Source organism: Patiria miniata, unplaced genomic scaffold (genome assembly GCF_015706575.1).
Source record: "Patiria miniata isolate m_02_andy unplaced genomic scaffold, ASM1570657v1 HiC_scaffold_13, whole genome shotgun sequence".
Classification (NCBI taxonomy): Eukaryota; Metazoa; Echinodermata; class Asteroidea; order Valvatida; family Asterinidae; genus Patiria; species Patiria miniata.
In genome coordinates, this window is record NW_024037051.1 from 6,082,180 (window position 1) to 6,098,455 (window position 16,276).

Consider the following 16,276-nt stretch of genomic DNA (forward strand, 5'->3'; position numbering starts at 1 on the left):
GTCAGTATTCCTCGTGGTACCAGGTTACTTTTTGTATTTTTAGAGCCATATGTTGATACTTCTTACATGTATAAGCACGGTTTGAAATTGCCTAATTTTGCGTGGTTGCAGATATATGGCCAAAACCTCTGGACTCCCTACCTCTTGCCATGATCTTAAAATTCTTCAAAGCCATTGGATTCAAATCGGATGATCCGAGAATTGGTCATTTTGATGAACTGAGTGATATCATGCACGCATTTTCCATGTTGCCGTGTTGTTTGGAGCGGGATTGGCCGCGGTATTAACAGTGATAATGCGTGGACACTTATCCCGTTGTGTGGAGCGGGATTGGAACTATGCTTTGCCCGTGCGTAACGACAGGCCGTCTGGCATTGTCTGGTCGCATCGCGGTGTTTGTTCGGCGCGCGCCTGGACAGTGCGAAGGTTGGGGGGGGGGTCGTAACTTTTTGGTTATGAGTGGTAAAAACCTGATTCAAAAATTCAAGTTGTTGTTTATTTAATGGGGATTCCTATGATATTAAGCATTTTGATAGGTTTTGAAAATGATTTATAAAACATGCTAAAAGTAAATGATGTAAATCTTATAGAATAGAAACTCAAAATTTGGCCATTTAAATTGTTGTATCTCCAAAAGGCAAACACCTATGAGCCTGATTCAAACGCCATTGATTTTGTTGTGTAATTTGCTTTCAGTGATACAAAACTTGAGATTTCTTTCTTTAAAAAATAAAATTCGCCGGACTCCCTACAAGAGGAAACCCATTGCAAGCTGTAAATTTGTAAGCCAGGCACTCCAAAACTCAGTGAATTCAACTAAAAAGATTTTAAAACTCCAACATAATCTTAGCCTTGTTTTAGTGATATATATTTTATTACGTGTTTTGATAGCTGGCCTCGGCCTCGGCCTTGGCCTCGGAGGTGGTGGCCTCGGCCTTGGCCTCGCGGTTGTGGCCTCGGCCTCGGCCTCGGCCTTGGCCTCGGAGGTTGTGGCCTCGGCCTTGGCCTCGGGTTGTGGCCTCGACTTCAACACTGGAAATATTACTGCCTTACCTTACCGTTCAGAGTAACACAAAATTCGTCTGGGTCTACTTTGTTGATTTTTCATCATCAGCTCTAAATGCATTTCAGCATTGGCCTACGGATGCAATCAATTTGAAGCCCCATTAGCCCCTAGGCCTATTCATTATTTAATTAAAAGAAACAGTACAAGTGTACCTATAAGTATAGTTTTACGATTAAGTGGTCTCTTCACGTTTATTAACTTATAACGTTTGAAGTATTCGAATGTAATTGTGAAGCCCATAATTCTGAAGTGTTTATTGATGCTGGTAGGGTAACAAGGACGTTTGCATTGGGCACCAAGAAGCGCTTTCTGGGGCTGCATGAGACGGTGTGAGGGCTTCTGTTTGTCTCCCGTTGTACAAAAAACGGGGGTTTGGGCGCATGGACAAGCCCAAACGCAGTCTATAAATCGCCCACAAAATGACCCAAATTCGTCATTCCTACGACTCAACAGCTGCAGAATGATGCTGAAGATTGTCGTGCTTGCCGTGCTGGCCTACACGGCTTACTCCAAGCCAGGGGTACGTATAGACTCTTCATTCAGTGCATCTTTGCAAGATAATTTTCGAACATTGCCGATTATTGTGTCGATATTTATTTTACTAACATCCAGGTTACTTCATAATACCTCGTTTATTATGTCTTTTTTTGGATACAGCTTTTTGCACAACTTTTTAAATTACAGCTGAATGTTATCCTGTCAGACAAATGGTTTTCAAAAACCTGTACCAACCTGAATAATGTTAAGATTGCTCTCCCTGTACATCCAAATAGACCAATCAGCAGCTTAGTCCACGCATGTTTACGTTACATACCAAGTGTGGACATTCCCTTGGTTTCGTAGTTAAGAAAAACCATGCAGTCAAAAAAAACTCATTTTTCTCAAACTGTGAAAACTCAACCCATTTCCCCCCCTATGATCCCCTTTAGTGTTTCTCTTCATTTTGCCACCTGTAAACCTAACCCAAAAATGCCTCTATAAACCTGTTTTCCTAAAATGGGGAAACACTGTGTTGTCTCCTCTGCCACACCAAGGGCGGATCCAGAACACAATTTGGGGGGGGGGGGCCCAAAAAAATTTGCTCCCCCCAAAAAGTGGGTCAAAAAAATTACGGCGTGGGTTTTTTTTGAGGAAAAGATGGTGGTGTACTCATTGCCTGCCTTTATTGCGATGTCACATACAAAACAAAAATTGGTTTCGTTTGGGGGGGGGGGAGGCATGGCCCCCTTTTGCCCCCCCCCCCGGATCCGCCCTTGTGCCACACACGTAAACACCGGCAATCGTGGACGTCCCATTGTTCCTAATCCTCTTTCCTTTGTTTGTTATCTAACTTTTTAGCAACAGCTCTCATTGGTTTTGTGTGGACGTATTGTTTGTGCCCCAACTCTTTTGTCCTACGTCCACGATTGCCGGTGTTTTCACACGCACACCCACACACCCTAATTATTGTCGTTAGCTTTATTCATGATATTTCAGTTAACCTTTATCTGTCATTCCTGTGCATACTCATCCACTTCGTTATAATTCATCCCTGTTTATCCTTTGCAACTAACACTGAGCTGTGCTTTGCGGGGCATTTTGCCACTAATCGACCCGCGCATTGCTGTTGTTTTTGTGCGGGGCGGCTCCCCTAATAAAAGCTCAGTGTCGCTTGGACTCACTTCCCTTCTATTGCAGGGAACACTTGGCCGGCCGTGAAATAATATTTACATCTAAACATTAGAAAACATTCATTATCTTTTAGGGGATCGTGACATAGATTTTACTCTAAAATATATTCTGCACTTGCTACTCCTGCTAAATGTAAACCTTACATCTGACCTCCCTTTCGGGTTAATGTTATTATGTAACGTGCACTTTCGGAACTATTTGGCATTTGCCAGTTTTTCTTTTTCTCATGACAATTTCGCGCGTTGTTGCTGTGATGTTATTTCATGAAGGCACTGTAGTAATTAAGATTTTCTGTACTATTTATGAACCACACTTCATGATGTGCTTCCTGACCCTTTTCTGCCTAGCATATTGCCATATTACGGAGCTTTTAAAGGGACATAGATGAAAAAAAAAATTGAAAACATCTTCGTTAGAAAGAAAAAAAATCTGCGTTCGAACGAAAAAAAATCTGCGTTCGAACGAAAAAAATCTGCGTTCGAACGAAAAAAATCTGCGTTCGAACGAAAAAAATCTGCGTTCGAACGAAAAAAATCTGCGTTCGAACGAAAAAAATCTGCGTTCGAACGAAAAAAATCTGCGTTCGAACGAAAAAAATCTGCGTTCGAACGAAAAAAATCTGCGTTCGAACGAAAAAAATCTGCGTTCGAACGAAAAAAATCTGCGTTCGAACGAAAAAAATCTGCGTTCGAACGAAAAAAAATCTGCGTTCGAACGAAACAAATCTGCGTTCGAACGAAAAAAATCTGCGTTCGAACGAAAAAAAATCTGCGTTCGAACGAAAAAAATCTGCGTTCGAACGAAAAAAATCTGCGTTCGAACGAAAAAAATCTGCGTTCGAACGAAAAAAATCTGCGTTCGAACGAAAAAAATCTGCGTTCGAACGAAAAAATCTGCGTTCGAACGAAAAAAATCTGCGTTCGAACGAAAAAAATCTGCGTTCGAACGAAAAAATCTGCGTTCGAACGAAAAAAATCTGCGTTCGAACGAAAAAAATCTGCGTTCGAACGAAACAAATCTGCGTTCGAACGAAAAAAATCTGCGTTCGAACGAAAAAAATCTGCGTTCGAACGAAAAAAATCTGCGTTCGCGTTCGAACGAAAAAAATCTGCGTTCGAACGAAAAAGCTGTTTGCTGTTTGCTGTAAGCTGTTTGCCCTCCCTGTGCTGCCCCACCACTTATGTGGGTGATTTTTGTGGGTCAAAACATTCTTTGCCCTGAAAACTGTTGTACCAAACATGTAAAACGTATCAGTCATGATGTGACTCATATCATGCTCTTGTAAGTGCAACAGTTTCTCCACATTTAACTGGTTATCCATGGGCCACCAAAAAACATGTCGGGCTAGCCATGGCTATCAGAATAGCCCGACATGTTTGTCGATTGCTATGAGTATGAGTAGGAATCAGCTAATTAGTGAATCCCGTATCTGAAAGTTAGGAAGCAGAAAGTACATGTACATGTACAAGTGTTAGACTAGTAAAATAGGCTTATTGAAAGCCAGAAATGATCAAACAATATATACATGTCAGTCGCTTCTAAAGTTTGGAACTATTACAAGGGTTAGGAATGAAAATTTATACTGTAAAGGATTTGTGGATAGACAAATTTCTGAAAATCACAATGACGACCAGTTATATTTTTTTACCTGAAAAATTTGAAAGATAATTATATAGCCTTTTTTAATTATTTTTTAAAAACTTGCCTCACTTTATAAAAAGAAACCAAAAAGGCAAATTACTTTTAAAAATGTCTCATAAGTGTGTTGCCTCAGCATAGCATAATGGGTGGGACTGATGGAGTGGGGGGGGGGGGGGTTGTGTTGTAGCTAGTATTGTAACAGGATAGGGACTCTTAAAAAAAGAAGGACAATTAGCTAGATCTTCATTGCAATGGTTAAACTTCATGACCAACTAACAGCAAGCCCTAGTAAGACCGTTTGAAAGCTCATAGACTGCTTTAAGACCAGTTATTGAAATTCCTGTACTTGGGCCACGGACCTACATTAGGCACATATGTCATGCATGTAGGACCTGAAAAAACATGACCAAATCACCCACATAAGTGGTGGGGCAGCACAGGGAGGGCAAACAGCTTACAGCAAACAGCAAACAGCTTTTTCGTTCGAACGCAGATTTTTTTCGTTCGAACGCAGATTTTTTTTCGTTCGAACGCAGATTTTTTTCGTTCGAACGCAGATTTTTTTTCGTTCGAACGCAGATTTGTTTCGTTCGAACGCAGATTTTTTTCGTTCGAACGCAGATTTTTTTCGTTCGAACGCAGATTTTTTTTCGTTCGAACGCAGATTTTTTTCGTTCGAACGCAGATTTTTTTCTTTCGAACGCAGATTTTTTTCGTTCGAACGCAGATTTTTTTCGTTCGAACGCAGATTTTTTTCGTTCGAACGCAGATTTTTTTCGTTCGAACGCAGATTTTTTTTCGTTCGAACGCAGATTTTTTTCATTCTTACGATGATTTTTTCAATTTTTTTTTTTCACCTATGTCCCTTTAAAAGCTCCGTACCATATACCTGTATCATAACAACAAACTATTAAATAGCAATACCGCTAAAACAGCCAAATGTCCAGGATTCTGGTCCCGCATTGTGCTGAACTATTTGTGACATTAAGGTATGTGTTTGAGATGGCATCACACTTGTGCCCTTACATTTGGAGTTTCTTGATATGGCAGAACAACCTTGAGATTGAAAACAAGGGTAAAAGGGGCACCTATTACCTTGTTTAAAATTTCCGATGTTTTCCTGCTGTATTGTCTTTGTCATTATATCTTTACAATCACAGAAAAGTGTGTTGCATTAATGTTTTACCTATTGCCTGTGTAATGTCTGGTTGTAGGCCATCAAGTTTTCTCTAGATTTTGTGCTTTAAACCAATACGGCTCATTCATATTATTGAGTAAAATATTTATCCTGCAGATTGACGGGATGGGCGAAAACCCCGTAAAAAAACTTTTTGAGGAAAAAAACACGGGGAAATTCCCAATCCGGCTCCACAAGTGGCAACCAAGTTTATAACTCCGTAGATCGGCGTGTTTTGAACTTATTTATTAATTGCTTCAATTGTTCTGACTCATGGCTTTATTAAGTTCTGGTTCTGATAATATCCTAGTGCTAAATTGTAATCTTTGCGCCACTAACTACCAACCTTTCTCGTAACATTCCTTTATTTCCAATATTTTGGAACGTTCATCTCTAGTTAAGTTGAGCTTTAAGCTTTAAATATGTAGACGATCTGACACTTGCAGAGGTCCGTCATGCTAATAAATCTAGCCAGATTGGATTTGATCTTGAAGGCCTGGATGCGTGGACGAAGGACAGCCACCTCAGGCTCAATCCTACCAAATGCAAAGTTATGCAAGTTTGCTTCAAAAAAGACCCTCCAACACCACCTTGTCTTAAAATTGGTGGGATTGAGCTTGGGGTGGTGTCCGAGACTAGGCTTTTGGGCCTGATAGTCCAATCTAATCTTGGCTGGCAATCTCAGGTTATGATATGGTCTCAAAAAGTAGTCGTAGGTTATACGTGCTTGGCCGCCTGAAAGAGTTTGGTTTGCCTATCGACGACTTGGTCTCTGTGTATACTTGTTATGTCCGTCCAATTTGTGAGCATGCAGCCCCAGTTTGGCATGGTAACATCAGAAATAATCAGACATATCAACTTGAACGCATTCAAAAGCGTGCGTGTCGTATTATTCTTGGAGCTGACTATGAGTCATACTCAATCGCTTGTGATCGGTTAGGCCTTCAAACTCTGGAGGACAGAAAGACTCCATCTCTGTTCCCCATTTGCTAGTAAATGTACAAAATCAGTTAGATATGCAGAATGTTTTCCTCCTAACAATAGCACCCACAAAATGACTCTGAGACAATCCAACATTTACCAGATTCCACATCACAAAACAAATAGGTATGGCAATAGTGCAATTCCCTCTCTGACAAAACTCCTGAACCAGAATTCCTTAGCAGCAATAATAACAATAATAATGTTATGTCCCCTTTTGTGTGTTTTTAGATTTATATTTAAACTGTAGATACATGAAGTTCTGTAATTCTTATTCATTTTAAATTCAAATTTTTCTTGTTGAATTTTCTTGTTGAATTTTCTAGTGGTTTTTTATTTTCTTGTAATAACCATGCAATTCAGCGTCCGGCTGCAAATTGGTCTAATAAAATATGAATATGAATATGAATATTTAGCCTTCCAATAACCTGTTGACCTTCTTCAATTTAAAGGTCGCTTTTCAAACAGTTGCCTTATATTCCCTTATCTATCACGAACTTTTAGTAATCTTGCTAACGCTGGCGTTGCTTCCAGAATATCATTTTCTTTTTTTCAAAAAATTGAGACCTTATCTTTACTGTGGTACCTGTTGTTTACAACTCTTTTTGCAATATTCCTTGATTACCATGCTCTATAATCTTGACTTTATTTTTTGATTTTTATATTTATTTATTATTATTATTTTTTTTTTTTACTTTTTTTCGAACTATTTCTAAATTCACCAATATTTATTTCCGGTTATTTTGTTCTTTTCATTCTTTCTTGGCCTTTTAAGGGCAACATGTCATGTCGTATATTCGGGATTACTTTCCCATAATCTCTTACCATCATTAAAGTTACTTTGATGGTTATTTAATAACATTACCTGACTTTCATTGATACAATGACTTAATTTCCGTAATACTATTTTTTCTAACATTACCTGAACAGGATTAGTAAAATTGACTTGGTTATACTCTGACTTACTATCTGTAATCAATTTGTCAAGAACTTTCAATTTTTGCTTGAATCATTTATGTTGTACAGGATGAATTATGTTTGTTAGCTAAACTTGATCCAGCCACCTTTTACCCATGTAAAACTAACCGGGGTTTGATGTACTGGTTTGTTTTGTGGACCTTGATTAATTGCCTACTATAAGTCCGTGTGAAAGCACTGCGTAAGTTATTTCAAATTAAGCCTTAGTATAGGTGCACCCAGTGCACTTGCTCAGTGTTTCCGGTGGTTTTGGTAATTAATACAATAGTTGTTATGAATTGTGTTAGCTTACTCTACTAAAGGAGGCGTCTTTCTACTATTTGGCCTTTCAACTTTGAGTTTTTCGATAACAACTCGTGTCGCGGGTGTCAAGTGCTGAGTCTACGTTTCAGACACCGTATCTTCTGAATATTATATGTATTTGTATACTAACTGCAACCCTTGGCATACCTTTCCAACGGCTAAGTTTATTTTATCCGTGTTGTAGGTTGTCTTGGGTGAGAGAAGCCAGCCTTTCCCCCTTCTGCACCCTGTTTTGTTCAGTCTTTCGTGTGTCAATTAGCTGAAACGGATTATCCCGTTCTTGCTGAATGATTCTACGTGCGTTTTGGCTATCCAATCTTTCACCCGTGCTTACAATATCAAGATTAACCTTGCAATCAAGGGTCATTACCTGATAGAGTAGGGAATTGGTTAAGCCCCTCGATACCCACATACCCACTGTACAATGTTCTTGTGCAACTACAAGTCGGCCATGCATGAATATCTTGTGAAAATTTGAATATGTCAAGCAGAAAATGGCTGCTGTCTTGTTGCTGGCACATACTTAAGCTTCACATGTCTCCCTTTACATCTTGGTTGTACAGGCTTCAGTGCTTTTTCCGTTTACTTACAGGGCGTCCTGAAAAAAATGGTGCATGTAAACCCCTCCATTTTTGCTAATTTACAACCAGGGGCGGCGGAACCGGGGGGGGGGGGGGGCTGGGCTGGGGGTACGTTTGCCCCCCCCCAGATTTTCCCAAGTGCCCCTTTTAAGGCCATAAATGTGCCCCCTCGATCATTAAAGTGTCCCCTCGAGATAAATAAAAAATGCCCTTAAAGTATCTTACTATTTCTTAGAAGTAACCTTTTCCAAATAATGTTAGAGAATTTTTTGATATAAACGAGGAATATGAAAACCAAGTCCTATAATCCATACAAGACGCCCTGAAAATTGGCACATAATGTATGTTTAGCATATAATCATTGGTTTTGAAGAGCGCCCCCTATGTTGAAAGATGGTACCCCCCCCCCCCCCCCCCCCCCCCCCCCCCATTTCAGCACGGGTTTGCAAGTGCCCCTTTTGGGTGCTCCCCCTCCCCCGTTTCAAACCCGTTCCGCCGCCGCTGTTTACAACAAACATTTTCTACAGATGTTTACACCATCGTCAAGATAATAGATTAAGCTTGAGAAGATCGTTTGTTTCATTGAGATAGCTTTTGAAAATCCAAAGATATGTTTGAATAACGGCAAAGCCAAGAAGCTACTTTCTGTGAAGCAGTTAAAATCAGTATAGTCCCAATCTAAAACCAAATCATTTTACTGTTAGTGAGTTTAACATTTTTAAGCAGAGTGTGCAATATTTATTTATATTTAATTGAACTCTTTCATTGAAGTTTTAAAAAGTGAACCTGTCTGTACTATTAAATCGTTTCAACATAAGAACAAAACCCTATATTGTCGTGTGAATGGAATGTTTGTCTTACACCCATAGGGATAATCTTATAAAAAGAGCCATGCTGGCATTGTCTGACCTTTGAAGCACTCGCTTCCTAAAAGTGGCAGAGAATGGTGTTTTGGGCTTTGCGGTTATTCAAACATTTCTCTGGATTTTCAAAAGCAATCTTAATTAAGCAAACGGTTTTCTCAAGCTAAATCTGTAACCTTGAAGATCGTGTGCTTACACGATCGTGTGCTTACACGATTTGCAGTAAATTCCGGTTGTAAATTGGCGAAAATGGCGGGGTTTACATGCGCCATCATTTTCAGGACACCCTGTATGATTTGCATTTTCATGATTATGTAACCACGTACTAAATGGGATTCAGCTTTCTGCTTTGTTCCCTGTGATTCTTTTTTAAGTGCCATGTACAGCTCACAACTCCCGTGCGGATGTGATGCACTATAAATAGAATGACCAGTCATCCATACATTTCATTAAGAGTTATTTAATTTATTTACAAATGTGTAAAAGACACCACCCAATTATAAATGATTTCCAAAGAAGTATAAAAAGGTGTGGTTTTGGGTGTATTAAATATACATGAAAAACACTCATATTTCTTATTTTTTTTCGCTGTATAGGTTCGTAACAAAGATCTTGAATTTGCAACGGAGGAGCTTTTTCGCTACTTCGGTGTTGAAAGCCACGAAAAAGGTATTGTGGCACAATTGATGTGGGCAACCGCGCTAAAACATCGTTTTATTTTGGTGCCTTGGAACCGAATATGAAAAAATCATGATTGTCTCTCGAAACATAGAAAATATAATTATTGCCACAAAAAATTTGCTTATACGAAGTATAATACATGTATTGGGTTTATTTGCAAAACTATTGAAGGTTGTCGCAAACTTTTGCGTCGTTTGCAAAACTATTTCGTTTCAGCATCACCATTTAGGGCCCCAACCCCCTTGCCCCCGCTCAATGTTGTCTCTCATTGCGCGGCGTGTGCTCCAATAGCTGGAGAGAACAACATTGACCGGGGAGCGGGGGAAAGGCCAAGGAAGTGTCCCAACCACTTTGGCGGGATTGTAGCTATTAAACTAAGTATTCCACAACGCATGACCACAATGCATTTCTTTGTGCACGCTCATTACATGTTGCAATAAGTTTGAAAGGGGTATTGTTGAGAGAAGTCACCTAAGAAGGTCATAGCACTGAAGAAGATAACAATTAAATTTCCTTTCTTTGTAGCCCCGGAATATGAGATTGTGTACCCACTCGTAGTCGAAGCTGAAGGCAAGAGGAGTGTTGGCAAGGGAGCCACTGCCGCCTCATTCTTAGAACTGGAAGTCGAAGCCTTTGGAGAGACGCTTAACCTCATCGTAGACCACGACGACAGTAATTATGCCCCTGGACTCAAGGTTGAGATCTACACAGATGAAGGCATCCAGAAAGTGCCACTTCGGACTGACTGCGTCTACACAGGGAAGGTAGCCGGTGAAAAGGACTCTCTTGCATCCGTAACCGTTTGTGACGGCTTGGTAAGTCATAGGCCTAGTGCTTCGGTGAATCCCATAGCTGCCACCAAAATGTTTGAAGAAGGGTATATAGTATCATTGATTGGAATAAGTTATGATATTTCCCAAATAAATAATGAAAGGAATTATTTCAAAAGTAAACCTTGTCTGGAGCCGACACCAAAGGTCTGTTTGCATGCCTTTTATTCGGTTGTTTTATTTTCTGAATGGTGTCTTTTTTGCAAGATGGCGGTCATATTTCGCAACCATGGCCGTGGTGAGCTTTACATCGAGCCACTAGATGACGAGGATGCCGTCAAGCGAGATGTTGGTCGCGGTCACCCGCACGTTGCCTATAGGAACAGACCAGTGGAAAGAGGGGCATTCTGCGAGACAGAACGTAATATAATTTATTTGATTTTGTTTTTATTGATCACACTTTTAAAACAAATTCCGCATGTAAGTCAAAACAATAAAGAACTCACATTTCTGACGCAGATCATTCATTCTGAAGCTGAAAACTGGAATGCTCAACTAAAGTTGTAATGACTCGAGTCAATGACTCGACTCGAGTCCGACTCGAGTCACATTTTTTTGGCGACTCGACTCGACTCGAGTCCCGACGGGTAAATGACTCGACTCGACTCGAGTCACGGGAGCAAATGACTCGACTCGACTCGAGTCCCTCATCACAATGACTTAACTCGACTCGAGGAAGGCTAATACGACTCGAGTCCCAAAATAAAAGCAAACCTTATTTGCGAAAAATATTTGCAATGACTTACGCCGCGCCGTTCGCGTTGCCAGTTTTTGTTCACGTCACATTATGTTCGCGAATAATGTACGCTCATATACAGCGGCCGTCTGTTTTCCTTCCTCCATAGTGATACAACAAACATACACCGTGTCGCGGACTCCCACCTTGTGGTTCTATACCTGTAGCATGTAATGCTAAACCCGAAACCAGACTTAAAACGCATTTCTCAATCCGTGGTTTTATCATTGGTTTCGGGCGATTTCTTATTAAGCTCTTGGTGGAACGCTGGCTAAATTTATTTCCCGATTTCACAAAACAAAATGGATACGGACGGGCCAACCTTTAAATAATCAGAAACAGTTTTGTATAATGCAATTTGTTGGTTTTGACGTTGTCAGGGATCAGCGAACAACAAAATCTAGACCCGAAGCCAAACCAGTTATAAGACCGAGGTTTCACATCTTCTTATCTGTGACGTGAGCTAGCAACTGTTGGTTGGGTACCATATAGCATACTTTATGTCTTTGGATTTTCGTAATAGACTGGTGCCTTGTATTCTTTCTCTCTTGTGTTTGTTGCTTTTTATTGTAATTTATAATATAGTGTTTGCTGACGAGCCGCCAGAAGCCTTGCCGATTGACACGAAGGCAACGAAATATCTGGAGCTGGCATTCATTTCCGATCCAGACTTAAATGTTCGCAAAGGGGGCACCAGCGCAACCACCACGTGCCTTAACGCCCTCTTCAACGCGGTGAGTATTCGTATGACAGTATATCAATGACAGAAACCTTGCTCAAAGCGAACATCAGATTGTTTGTTACCACTGAGAAGAATGTAGTAACCAACGCATAGCGTATCACCGACCGATAATGTCTCACACAAATTGACCGATGCTATAGCACTATAACCGATAATGTAAAAAACATTGACCGATGGTGTAGTAAATGTTGCCACACCATGGGTCAATTTATGTTACATTATCGGTTGGTGATACGTTATCCGTTGGTTACTACATTATCCAGCGTAACACCGTTATCAAACACCCTGCGAAATGATTCGGAAGAAAACTAAACCTGACGGATGTTTTGAAAGGGTGCCCGCGGGCAACTTTAAACGTGCGTGAGCGACGGATACCAGTTACCAGACATGTTTTGTTCCTGCATTCATATAAAGCAAAACTTTCAGCAGGATGCACCCTACCTAAACTTTGAAGCTATTGCTTCAAACGAAAACAAGTGCACAAAAGCAGTAAACCCTATACGTGCCTTTAAAACACTTTCCATTAATCAATGTGTACCTAGTGTGTCACTAAAGCATCAAATAATGTTGAAAAGCGGGAACTGTTGTGAAGAAAAAAGGTAGGCCTAAATAAAAAGGTCGGTTGGAAATAAGGGAAAATTGGCCTACATGTGCTTGAGCTTATACTAGTCTTTCATACCACATTGCGATACAGATAGTGGCCTTTGTTGAGTTATTTTCCTGCGCCCATTGGCGGCGTTTAATTGGCGTCATTATCTAATCAAAATGAATTTGAAGGCCAGATGCAGTCAGTTGACCAAAAAGGTGTTGCTCGACCACTCCCCCATTATCTTTTTGCTATTATTATTTTGTCGTCACCATTTTCGCCTTATTTTGGTACCTTTTGAGAAGGCTCTTCACATTGTGCGCCTACCATTGTTGGTGATGAAGGACGCATATTTACAAGTATTCTCTTAGCGATTTTTCCTCTTTGCTTTCTCATTCTTATTTATAATTAAGGTGAAAAATGTTTTGCGATTGAGTTCTCTGAGAGGAACTGCGCTGGTTCCCAGGCTGACGTACGTCAAGGTCTTTGGAGTACATGAGGTAGGTTTATGACGAATAAGCCTATACAAGTCATGTAGTTATCTCACAGCTTCACATGGAAGCGAGTCATGGAACAAATTAAAGTTGAAGTTCATATTGAAGAAGTTTATCTCTAATGAAGAATGGATTCGCTGAAGCCCATATGAAGTATTATTTTAATATTGCATCAAGTCTAACGTGTCCAGGCTACATTTATCCTTGGACTGAAACTGTGTTTCTTTGTATTGATATATGTTTGAACTTAACGAAAACAATAACGCAAGTTTTGCAAGGTAAAGTATAGTGTCTGCAACAAGTTTTTTATTTGGACTGTGGCTCACGTTTTAAACATATTCGTTTCTTGCCAATAATTAAAATATGCCCTAAAGAAAATGATAAAGACAAATGAAAGACAAGAGGTCAAGGCGTTTGTTGAGTTACAAACGCAGCGTGGTCGGGCCGACAACTATTTCATTAGACACAGCCCAGTTAAGGTATTGTCAAAACAAAGACCACGAAAATTTAACCTATCCAGTGCAACCAATGGTTTTGTTTAAAACAAAATGTTTTAAAACAATTTTTTTTTAAATATTTTTTTAATATGACGTCACATATCACGTGATGACGTCATCGTGACGTCACTTAAATTTTCATCCATAACACATCCCGGTTTAGGTGCATACCAAGTTTCAACACAATCAGACCTGTAGTTCTGTAGATATTGGCCTTCAAAATATTCAATTTTTAATATGACTCTCATGTCACGTGATGAAGTCATCGTGACGTCACTTAAATTTTTATCTGTAACACATCCCAGTCTCAGTACATATCAACGTTCATTCCAAACGGACATGCAGTTCTGGAGATATAGCCCAATCTGTGAGATCTAGCCGAATTCTGCTAGAAAATAGTCACAAAAGAAAAATCGCATATAATGTGACGTCACGTGACTCATGATGACGTCACGATGATGTCAATGTTCGGTACACAACTTCAGCTGCTGGTCTAAAGTGTATGCCAAGTATAAAGTCAATCGAATTGATTTCAGTGCCCAAAGTGAGGGTAACAAAAAACGTGTACAAATGATATGGGCAAACATAGGGCTTTTCCGCTTATTGAGTGGTCAGGCACAACCCGACCACTGTCTAGAATTGTTCTCACAAATCTTCTTTGTTGAGTGGTCGGGCACAACCCGACCACTCTTTGGATTTGTTGCGATTAATTGAGTGGTCGGGCACAACCCGACCACTCTTTGGATCTGTTACGATTAATTGAGTGGTCGGGCACAACCCGACCACTCTTTGGATCTGTTACGATTAATCTTTCTTTCTTTCTTTCTTTCTTTCTTTCTTTCTTTTTTTTTCCGGACAATACTTCTCCGCGGGTTTTCTCTTAAACGGTATATGGTATGAACTTGTAACTTTCAATATATATCGACCCTCATCCGAAGTGGTGCATATTACTCTGACGTCATGATTACGTCATCGGGTGTCAAATTACAAGTGATTTTATCTGAAAAAGTTACCAATTACTTTCACCTATAACTCTTGAACTAAACAATCAATGATGTTTGTGTTCTGTAATCAGATAGACCATTAATCGCTTAACAGTTTTTGTAGTGTACGTGAACTCGCTTGACCTTTACTTCCGGGTCTACCGGAAGGTCAAAGTTAGGTGAATTCAAAATGAAGACGTTAGCCTGACATCAAAACAAAGCAGCATTTCTTCCGAACGGTTCACGGTATGATCACAAAACCTTGTGTGAACTTGTACCATGTTACGAAGATGTTGTACATTTTGTTACGTCATCATGACGTAATCAGGTATCAAATTACAAGCGATTTAAGAGCAAACTTTGACAAAATAGTTTGTGTTATATCTTTTGAACTAAATAGAGTATCGTGTTCGTTTTTTCGTGAGGTTGTAGACTATGCCGTGAGAAACATTTCATGTTCCCGAACGCAAAACCGCTTGACCTTTACTTCCGGTGTTACCGGAAGTGCAATAAAAACTGAATATAACTCAAAAGCGGAAGCATTTCACTACAGACATATATATTATGAAAGTGTATAGTGAGGAATGCAAGACGCAAAAAACAGTGTGATGACGTCATCATCCGAAAGGGCGCCCCCTATCGGCACATAAAATATAGTTTCCCTTCTGTAATTGTAAAACCATCCGTCCAAATTTTACCAAATCGCCCCTTGACATTCTCTGATTTATCACAGATAAGGTGGCAAGGTTTCAAATTTATGACGTCACCAGACCGGAATTTACTTTAAGGAGAATTCGAAAATGATCAAAGTTTAAATTTATTTCTATCATTTGATCCCTGTCATATCTTCGAAGTCCAAATAATGATATCCATTACAATGTTCACCTTTGGATCTCTAATGCTGTGACGTCATCAAACAGGAAGTTAGGTGTTATAAATACGTCGTCAAACCGGAAGTTATGTGATATTAATACAAACAATTATATTTCCCATATTTTCATACGTTATTTAATTTTAAAATGACAAATTATCCTCTCCGAACTTTATCAGTATTCACTAACCATTTTTGACTGATGACGTCATCAAACTAGAAATAACTTTTTGTGCACATGGAATGTTTACTGAAGTTTATCACACCGTTAAAGATACCTTTTTGAAACATTGATTGTACTTAAAGGGATTTAATTTCGTGATCCTTTTTTCTACATATATTCCTAACTTAGCTGGGCAGTGTATAATGAGAAGGCTGTCCGCCCGACCACTCTGCGTTTGTAACTCAACAAACGCGAAACTCTAGTCTTTCTTTCTTTCTTTCTTTCTTTCTTTCTTTTTTTTTCCGGACAATACTTCTCCGCGGGTTTTCTCTTAAACGGTATATGGTATGAACTTGTAACTTTCAATATATATCGACCCTCATCCGAAGTGGTGCATATTACTCTGACGTCATGATTACGTCATCAGGTGTC

The 16,276-nt window shown here is 39.7% G+C and overlaps 1 protein-coding gene across 1 annotated transcript; it reads left to right on the plus strand.

The window, feature by feature from the left end:
• Positions 1 to 1,487: 1,487 nt before the first annotated feature.
• On the plus strand, positions 1,488 to 11,279 carry LOC119721532 (disintegrin and metalloproteinase domain-containing protein 28-like). The gene is made up of 4 exons (XM_038191611.1): positions 1,488 to 1,586; positions 9,858 to 9,930; positions 10,468 to 10,757; positions 10,980 to 11,279. Exons 1-4 carry the CDS (start codon positions 1,527 to 1,529, stop codon positions 11,277 to 11,279), a joined length of 723 nt encoding a protein of 240 aa, XP_038047539.1. The 5' UTR covers positions 1,488 to 1,526.
• The last annotated feature ends 4,997 nt before the right edge of the window (positions 11,280 to 16,276 follow it).